Raw genomic sequence first — 10,277 nt, forward strand, 5'->3', positions numbered from 1 at the left:
TGGCTTTGTGGAGATGTTGCTGTGTCCCTCTGTGATCTGGAGATTCAGTCTCTGAACAGGACAACCCTGTAGTTGACATCTGTCTGACAAACGATTTCTTTTCGAAGAAAAATGCCCCTCTTTTGGACCATCCTGTTCCCCTGATTTAGATGCCATTGAAAACATTGAGGCATGGTTGTTGAAGACGGTTTACAAAAATGGAAGCCGGCTCAAGAACTCAGGAGAGCTTTGTCCAGCCATCTTCACTTCATGGAGTCTAGTTAAAACACATTAATCAGTAATCGACAATATACATTCATTCATCCCAACTATCATTGTTTGCATTTTGTGCTTTTTGAACAGTTCATTTGGAGTGAACTGATAATAAAGCTTACATCTTTGGTTTTTGCAGATTTTATATGTTGTAGTCCAGCAGCAGTGCATCATTATCATCGTTTCAATGAAGTTCTCAGCACACTGTTCTTAAACTAATCTGAAGGCATATGAGGCCTTTAGTTATTGACTCTGCAGAAAGCTGGTGACCTCTGGGGACTCTACGCCTTAGCACCCGCTGACCCACCACCTCCGTCTGGTTTTTGAATGCAGTGCAGAAATTAAGTCATGGGTTTGGGAAGACGAAGATAATAGCTTTCTTTATCCGTAAAGAAGGCTAACATTAAGCTAACCTATCCCAGACATGGAGCAGAACCCATTGTGGTGGATGTTTGGGTTCACTGTCCTCTTCGAAGAACCATGTAGCTGTTGATTTCTGGTGAAGTTGAAGATTTTGAAGACTGTCCTCCATTATAAATACAATTTTTGCAATGCACAAGCACCAATATCAGCAGAACAACCCCACAGCATGATCCACAAACAGATATCATCCCATTTGCACCACATTTCTCACAATTCGTATTAGTTCAGATTTCATTGTAAGTTTTAGTAAGCATCTTCCACTGCTGTGACGCAGACTTGTTAAACTTGGTACATGACCTTGAGGGAATGCAGAAGGTTTTGCTTTCACGCTTCACTCTTATTGATTGAGACAAAGATATGTAAACGCATTTTTTCTTATGAATTAAGAAAAAAAGCAGCAGCTGTCGTTTTAATCCAGCATGAAGTTGTTTTATTACTGTTGCTTTTGCTGATGGCGGCGCAGGTCTCCCTTTGGTCAGTGTATTTAAAGCAGATACAGCACAGACTGCAGCTTAAAGCATGCAGCTGAGATAAATAGTGATCATCTCAATGATCTGAGCTCTCGTAGCCTTTGGGAAGAGCGTTGGTATGAGAGTTGTGGAACAGAGTGTGGTCTCCATCGCCCCAGGGGAATCTCTGAAAGCATACACGTTAGTATAAAACTTACTGTTTTAAAAACAAATCTAAATGTAAAAACCGTTTACAGAATCACCTTGGTGCGGATACGCAGGTGTGAATATGGCACAAATTCTGGCTGGCCATGGGAGTGGGCCTGGGCCTTCATGTAGGCGTTGGCCATGCAGATACCGACGCCAGGGATGGCCAGAACGATTGTCAGGATCTTCCAGGTTCTTGCTGTGGAAGAAAACAACCAACAAGTATGGTCATACGACCCAGTTCTCTGTTCCCCAGAGATGATGATTATTCAGAGTGCTACAGGCTGGCTGCCAGTTCTGCAGCCATTTCAGTTCATCTTCAACCAAACCCTAAGCCTGTTTGTGGTGCTCTTACAAAGACTTTACTCAGGAAGTTGTTGAAGCATGTGGTTGCGTTTGGTTTAAAAGGTCAGTAAAGACACGCTCACCTCCTCCCTCGTGGCTCGAGTGTGACGCAGCAGCGAGCAGCCGGTGAGCAGCAACAGCAGCTGGAGACAGCGACATCTGCAGAGCAGGAGGGGGAGAAATTCAATCATTTACACTGGGTAATGTAGGGTAAAATAAAACCTTAACAACTTAAACACAGCTATTATACAGCTAAATGAAATGTCTACTGTAACCTAAGATGGCCTAAATTTATGATCTGGTCTAAAGAGAAACAGAAATCAGCAGTTAATTCGAATGGCAGACCAACCATAACAAACCTTGTCAGTAAACATTTCAGATCTGATATCTGTTCCCCTGCAAAAAAAAAAAACTGGACTATAGTTGAGCCTACTAGGACAAAAAGCAAATAAAGATAATAATAAAGATAACATCTTGTATCTACTCACTGTTTCAGGTGGTCTGTACTCAGAGTTTTCCTTTTCCTTTAATGTTCCTACAAATGCTCCTTTCTGCTTGTTTGTCCTTCAGTCCGTCCTGAGCTGAACCAACTGTGTCGGACTCCTCCCCATTTCAGTCTGTCACCCGGCCAAGAAACTCAGTTTATATTTGGCAAAGTGCAACGTCGTTGCTGATAGGTGACAGCAAAGAAGGAAGGAGCTGCTTTATAAGGACGAAAACAGGAAGGGTTTGGGTTAGAGACCCTCCACGAGTTCACATTAATCGAGACACTGGCAGTGTGATAACTTTCAATTTTGGTTCGATCTGAACCGCTGCTGTGGATTGTAGTCACTGCACAGAGTTGTTTACTGAAAAGGGAGGTCTGTAGGTCAAAGGTTTATATATAATATGAGGCGTATTTCTTCTTTTACTGGTCAATGTTTTTTTTTTTTTTTTTCCTCCTAAATACTTGTATTAAGTAATGCATTTGCCTACATGCTTGAAAGAGAACAATAGCGATGCCCTTAAGAAAGTAGCTTAATACTGTAGAGTCACAAAAACACAACATTTAATTGTTGACATTTTATTCAGCTTTCCACAACATCTCTAAAATGTCCAGTCTCCTTTGTCCTCTTTTGTGCTCTCTTCAGTTCACCCCACAGGCTTTCTGTAGGATAGAGACAGAGGACGCCAGATATTTACTTAAAACACCCAGATGTTTCAAAGAGTATATGTTGCCACGCAATCTAACAAGGTTCCTATGGGCTTTAGAAGATAAACAGACCCACAGCATCACAGATCCTCCACTGTACTCAACAATGGGCATGAGGTGCTTTTCCATCTGGAGTGTTTGTTCACTCTTGTTCTCATCTGACCAAAGCTGTATTGTAAAATGTTGCATTGGGGTTTAGTGTCTTTGTGTCTCTGAAGGTTCATTCATAACGACTTGTTACAATTCAAGTGTTTTTGAAGAGGTTTTGCAGAACTTCACATTTTTACGTTTGTGAAAATGTGGCGTTCGACCGGGGATGCCTCTTGAATATTTGACGGCACTCTATCTTTTCAAAGCCACATCAACAACATCACCTGCTCCACCTACTTTCACCTACGTAGTATTAGTCACCTCCGCCCTTCTCTCACTCCTGCCACCGCTGCAATCCTGGTCCACACTCTGGTCACATCTCGCCTGGACTACTGTAACTGTCTCCACTTTGGTCTCCCCCCATAAATCCACTCATAAACTCCAGCTGGTCCAGAACGCTGCTGCCCGGGTCATCTCCAGAACATCACCCACCAGTCACATTTCACCTGTACTTCAACAGCTCCACTGGCTCCCAATCAGAGACCGCCTGGAACTCAAAGTTTTGCTCTATACATTTAAGGCGATCACCTCGCTCCTTCATATCTTTCTGACCTCCATTTTAATAATCCCTCCCGGTCTCTTAGGTCAGCCTCTTAGGTCTTTATTCAGGTTCACCGCTCTTTTTTTTCTTGTCCTTAGAGTTTATTGTTTCTTTAGAGCGGCTCTGTCCTCTCAATGGGTCCACTCCTTCACAGTCAGCCGGTGTACGACTTGGTTCAAACTCATGAGCAACAAGGGAAGAGTTTTGCCCTTAAATAAAGGGCAAAATGTTTGTTGGTGGGAGGCGGTGTCACATTGAGCCAGAAACGGTCCATTAGAGCAACCTGAGTGCATGTAAGCAATGCATGTAATGGACTAATAAAAGCACAATTATTGAAATATAAACTACTGAAGATCGTTTGCTAATTAATGCAAAGCCTTTCCCTCATAATCTGCAGAATTATTTGCTGTATTCATTAATGTACATTTATTTTGACCTCAGCATCAAAATAAGCCTGTTATTTATTTTAACCACAGGATTGAATTAGGTGTCTGCTGCTGGATCTATTTGCTGGCTGAAAAAACATTTCATAGTGCCGATGTGCTGCTGGCCTCGGTTTTTAAACAATCCAGAGCAACTCTGAGTTTATTTTTAACGCTGAAGTGACTGTATATGCTTAGATTATGGCAGCTCTGTGTGCACAAATCCAGGATTGAAGTTTCTTTCCCATCTTTCTAGAGTAAAACAAAACAACCTTTTGCTTTCGTGGTTTGAGTGTTCTAATATGTTTTTCAGGTATCTTTTAGTTTTTTTCTGTTCTCTCCACCCTTCTCATGGGTATATATTTGCAGTGTTCTCCCCACGTTTTGTCATTTCTGTCTGGACAGCTCCTGGCACAAGGATAAACTGAAGCAGGAGCCAGCGGTGAAGTCAGACAGTCATGCAGCCGGTTGTCTGAAAGGCTTTTTTTTCCCCAAACAGAAGTGAATTTCCGTCTCAGTTTTACGACTGGCTACTAGACTCACACGGGTTTGAATGTGCTGCTTTTGGTAAAAAAAAGACCTAAACTTCAGTTATGTTCAAATAAATGTATTTCTTTTCAATAATAATTACTTTTAGGTGGTTTCTGACGATTACTTTCTGCAATAAATGTCTCTTCTGTGGTTCCAGGCAGCTAGACGGATGCTCTAATGTGCTTGCAGACTCTAACCTGTACCTAATCCTAGGTCGGCTGCATCATTGTTTTTAGGGCACAGTACCTTTAGGGAGGTGAAGAACCACAAGCATTAACAAGTGACGGGGTGTGTTAGGGATTGCGTTTGGGGTTTGCATGAGTCCAGATGGTCGTATCGTGCAATTACCTTGCAAGACTGTGCAAGAACTGCCCTCTTGTGCCCACTGGTTCCAAGGTGATGCTTCTCTGACTTCTGTTTGGCCCACATGCCAGCCAGTAGAACAATGTGACCACATGTTCAACCAAAATACAAACACCACTATGTGATGATGATGATGCCGTATCATGGGTTTAGGAGGCATCCTTTGTGTCTGCAGACCTTCCCTCATTCCTTAGACTGGCTGATATTTCAGCAACTGTCTGATAACAATATGATGCCACCACTGATACCTTTTCTCCTGTCTTTGTGGGCTTAGATGGTTTGATAACTGAGGACTATTTTGTTTTTAAAAGATGAATCGCATTCAAAATCAAATTACAGCATTGCCTCTTGGTATATCAGCAGTGTCATCAGCCCTGATTTAAGTTTCTGTGCATTTTTGCTGCGCTATGATCAAGAGCCATGTACAAAAAAAACACTTTAGCAGGTTTTCTGTTTAAACTAAAAGAGCAGCTTTTCCACGCAACAGCTGAGGAAAGCCTTACAGACTCAACACAACAATGTGCATAGGACAAACTTACAGAGGAATCTACAAGTTTAAGGGAAGATAGATTTACTTCTGCAGTGTGAACAGTTACCATCTTTCTATAGGGGCAAACTGCTTTTCAAATAAAACCTGACTCAAACTAGTTTCGCTCTTAACCCCTACCTAAGGCTGTGTGCATTTCATGCCAGGAGAAAGAAAACTGTTGATAGTATGCGAGGCAGTAAGTGTGTGTGATGTTGGACTCAGGTGAAGGGCTCCTCTGTCAGTTCCCGAAGTTTTGGCCCGACTCTCCCTCGTAAAGCTGAGACTCTTTTGATATTTGAGTGTCTTAGATCTGGGCTGTTTATTGAGTTTATAATCTCCAGGGCAACAGTTTCTTTGATGTTTGTTATGCAGACAGTCTCAAGATGTTTCAGGCAGACTCGGGTAAAACCCCGCTGAAAATGAGTCTATAATAATAATAATAATAAAAAGAATATTCCCTTTAAAAAAATGTTTGCTGTTCTTTTTTTCTTAATTTAGAAACTGAATGATTGGTGATGCTGTGGGCCTGTTTCACAGAACTTTGTCAGAGTGCATGGCAACATGAACTCTTTGAAATATCAGAACTTTTTAAATAAAGTAATAAAGATAATTATCCAAAACAAATTACCAAATCAACACAGAAAGGGTTGATCAGACACAATATTCTTCCACCCCCATCCCAGTCTTCAGAGCTACAGTAAGTCCTGTATAAAACCTGTTGGATGAGCTGAAAAGAGATCTAGACAGATCGTGCAGAGAGGAATAATCTATCCATATGCTCCAACCTTGTAAAATAAAACAGCACAAGATAAGTTACTGTCCTGTTGACAAGATGTAAAATCTTTCTGTATTAGTATAAAATCTAAATTGATTGTTGGGGCTAATATATCGGAGGGTACTGTGACTACTGCCTCCTAAAATTGTTTCCAGACGCACAAAACAATGCAACATACTGTACCATATCTGCTAAGGGGAGTAAAAGCAGTTTGGCCTGAACCTGTGTAGAGGAGTCATTGAGACTTGTACAGGCTTATGAGGTAACTCTAGCATGCAGACTCTTGAACAAACCACAAGGATTTCACGGTCAATAATTTCTTGACTTGATGAAGACTGCAGGTGATGCTGAGTATGGTGCACAGTGTTCCCCTGCAGTGGAAACTTCCACATACTGTCGATCACAGGAGCAGGTCCCGTGCAGACGGAGCAAATGGAGTGCCGATCATCTTCTGTGTTTATTTACTGTCTGACATGGTAAGTTTCACTTAAGCACACCTCCAAAGTTTTACAGTATGTGACTTGTTCGAGGTAAGTTTTAGTTTCCAACCCGTGCAAGTGGAAATCTTCAGTATAACTAGCTGCTGCTGACTGAGTAGTACTAATGTTAGGTAACCCTCCACTCAAAACCCATGCTTAAGATTTATAGGGCCAGCTCAGTTCCCCCTGGAGGTCTTTAGGTCTTTCTTATAGTTTGCATGCTACATGGAGATGAACACAAACACGGAGCCCCCTGCAGGTGGCCCAAAGAGCTTTCCAAGCTGCATACAGAAAAGCATAACACCTTAGATAAACAGTGCAGTTCAGTGCTCAAGCTAAAATAAATAAAATTACCACAGCCTCATTTTAACTGGGACCTGTTGTGTTTAGATAACGTAAATTCATAAATTCAGCAAATAGATACTTGTGGTGAAAGAATGTTTTTCTACAATGCTTTTGCACACTGGCTATCAATCTGCTGCCAGCAGAATTTAAGCCCCAGGACTTATGCTGTTGTCCATTCATCTTAGAAGTCAGGAAATCTGGCTTCTTCACATCTAACCAACTGTGTTTGGACTGCAAGTTGGACAACCAGCAGGATATGGTCAATGTGTTTAATGACTGGGCTGGATATTGTTAGCAATACACGTTAGCAATGTGTTCAACTGAATTATGTGCATTGCAAAAGACTCTAACTGCAGTTATCACTAGTTTTATACTGAAGGTGGCCATCTTGGATTTTAAAGCTGGAGCTGATGGGAAACCACCAACTTTCCGACATCTCGGTGTGTTCCAGTTGATTTTTCCCACTTGGCAAGATTCTAAGTACAAATTGAGTGCACCATTAACACTCTTGTTAACAAGAGCAACAATAAAATAAAATTGTTATTATTATGTTCCTGGAAAACCTTCTAAATTCATTTTATGCATATTCTCTGATGGCCAAATCCACTACAGGTTACATCTATATATATAATCTTCAACTGAGAAAGCTGTAATAAAGCTCCAGCCTCAGAAAGGAAAAATAGAAATAAAATACTCACAGGTGTTATCCTAATCTACAGAGATTAAAACTAAAGATTTAACCTGTGTGAAGGTGTTTATATGGAGAAAAACTGCTCAAGATTTAAAATTCAGCTGAAACGAATCTACAGAACAGTTCTGGTTTCCGTTTGAAAGTTGTAAATTACTTCTAAACATGTTGTCTGAATTTTAAAATCACAATTGAAGATGGGTTTAACAGTAGGTTATTTAGTCTGGTAGGTCCAAAACAGTCCTTGATAAAGGCAATATGGCTCTCTACTCGGGACGGCACGGGCTTAGGGGCGGCGCAAAGCAGTCATTTGTGACTGAACCAACATTCTGTTGTGTTTTTGGAGGTGAAGTGAATTTGGACTGGGCGACTCTTTTGTTGTGCAGTATAAACACCAAAAGCAAATATGGCCGTAGATTTCTGAGTGGGTAATTAGTTGTAATTGGGCTGTTGGGGGTTGATTAGACTATGGAAGCAGAAGTAGAGGGCTCAAGAACTGTAGATGAAATAGAGAAATAAGATAATACACTACACACAATGCGGAATCTATCTTTTCAACTTTAGTCTACATGCGTGGCGTTCCTCCTCAATTCCAGTCAGAGGATTACATCCACTCCCAATAAGCAGACGTTTATTGATGTTCCGTATTAAAAGGGAAATATATTTGCTACATACAACTTAAATGAATGTAAAAATCCAGGGAAAATTTTATTCTGTATTTTCTCCAATCAACACAGCCAATTACTATGACATCATTGCTTAAAAAGAGGCCTTTGTTGCCTTTAGCAAGGTCCTGGTATATTTCTGTTTGAATGTTTCAGTAGGGCTAAGGTTATAACTTTGGGACGCCCATTCTGAAAGTCCAATAAGAGCGGGCTTTATCCAATCCAAACCAGTTCTAAAGTGGGTTTGGGGTAATGCTCCTGCTGGAAAACTCTAATGTGTCCATGTGTTTCAACCATCCAGCTGATTTAAAGTGAAGTTGCCGAACTTGGAGGTAGTTTTTCTTCTGCATCATTCTATCCATGTGCAGTGTACCTCTAACAGCATGATTCTGCCACTACCATGCTTCACATCTGGTTCAGTTTTCCTCAACAAACTTATTTTTTATCATACACAATTTCTGTCTTATCCGACCATGAAGGTTTTTCTCCTGAACTCATTTGGTCATCTGAGTTTCACAGCTTGGGTCGAATGGTTGTTTTTTTATGGATAAATGAGTTCAACATTAGGGTCCTGGTTTAGCATTTCCTCAACCCTATTGAAAATGGGTGAGGTATGCTTCAAAGCTAGGTCTGTGCCAGGAAAAGCCTCCAGTTCTGATATCACTTTAACTGAGCCAGCAGAATCAGCACCACCATCGTTTAAAAAGCTGACCCACCTCTTATAGCTTAGACAGACGCAGACAGACAAATGTTTAGAGGTGAATCATGGTTGAAGGAGTCATGACTCAAACAGGGGTTGTGTTATTGTCTTGTGCTCGGTACCACCAGGGAAGATGATGTGGTGGTCCACATGTGACTAAAGTTTTCCTGGGGCTGCATGACAACAACTGCCTTCTCTCAGAGGTAAATCATAATATGTGGTTCTATACTTTCCATTCAGTGCTGCTGTGCACACGTTTAAGACACAAACTTCACATTAAGGAAAGGCTGTTAGGACCTACCACAGTATAACATAAAGAGGACCATAAAGGCTCTCTATACTACCTTTGTCTAATGCCTCCCTACAATCTATAAAAACGTCGATTGGTACTTCAGAGAGCCCATTTACTGCACAGATTGGAGTTTTTTTTTAAGGAAACTGCATTAAATTGCCTTGTATTTACATTTTAATGATGTGTGGGCTACTGGCTTTTTCCTACAACTATAGTATCCATGTTTTTTCTTTGCATCTTGTTTTTTCTCTGATTGTACCATTTTTTTCATTTAACAATAAAAACAACCTAAAGAGAGTCCCATTTATTTAGTTTTTCATTCTAACATGCGTGATGATCAACTAGAACCATTAACACCGGTAACAGAATTTAAAACAGGACCGGAAATAAAAAAGAAGGATGTTTTTTCTGTTGTTGCTTATCCATTTTAGGATTGCAGATGAAATGACTAAAAAGAAAGTAAAAACGATGAAAAAAAAAGTGTTAAAAATATCAACAATAAAGTCAAAATGACAATGGTGCAAAGACTTGTGAAAGCCATGCCTTGTGTAAATGAGCAAAGAACTTTACAGAATAAGATTAAATAATAAAAAAATTATTTTTCTTTAACCATTTTACCATCCTGTGGCCTTGAACACAGCAGTTGCAGTCATCTGCCTTATCTTCAAGATATTAGTTACACTTTATTCTCAAGATTTTGACTTTGTTCTGAAGAGAAGATAAATCCACCAAAAATCATCTTCAATCATCAATCATCATCAAATCCTTTTGGTCCTCTAAGTGATGCTAATACTCCTTCGTATTCTTAACAGCAAACTCATCTTTACGCTTCTTTAAAGTTCTGATTTCTGTTGGGATCTACACAGTTAGAGAAATGCATGCATGTACAGGGAATTCATTCAAGCATGGTATGAGCGTGGAGTAGAAGT

The 10,277-nt window shown here is 40.4% G+C and overlaps 1 protein-coding gene across 2 annotated transcripts; it reads right to left on the reverse strand.

Moving 5' to 3' along the window:
• Positions 1-1,082: 1,082 nt before the first annotated feature.
• Positions 1,083-2,358, reverse strand: LOC124862794 (cytochrome c oxidase subunit 6A, mitochondrial-like). 2 transcript variants are annotated; one of them, XM_047356921.1, is made up of 5 exons: positions 2,165-2,358; positions 2,036-2,072; positions 1,760-1,835; positions 1,388-1,530; positions 1,083-1,311 (listed from the first exon to the last, which is right to left on the reverse strand). In XM_047356921.1, exons 2-5 carry the CDS (start codon positions 2,048-2,050, stop codon positions 1,222-1,224), a joined length of 324 nt encoding a protein of 107 aa, XP_047212877.1. In that variant the 5' UTR covers positions 2,051-2,072; positions 2,165-2,358; the 3' UTR covers positions 1,083-1,221. The 2 variants fall into 2 exon arrangements, with proteins under 2 accessions (XP_047212877.1, XP_047212878.1); XM_047356922.1 differs by lacking the exon at positions 2,036-2,072 and having other exon boundaries at positions 2,165-2,324.
• Between the last annotated feature and the right edge of the window lie 7,919 nt (positions 2,359-10,277).

Source organism: Girardinichthys multiradiatus, chromosome X, assembly GCF_021462225.1.
Source record: "Girardinichthys multiradiatus isolate DD_20200921_A chromosome X, DD_fGirMul_XY1, whole genome shotgun sequence".
Classification (NCBI taxonomy): domain Eukaryota; kingdom Metazoa; phylum Chordata; class Actinopteri; order Cyprinodontiformes; family Goodeidae; genus Girardinichthys; species Girardinichthys multiradiatus.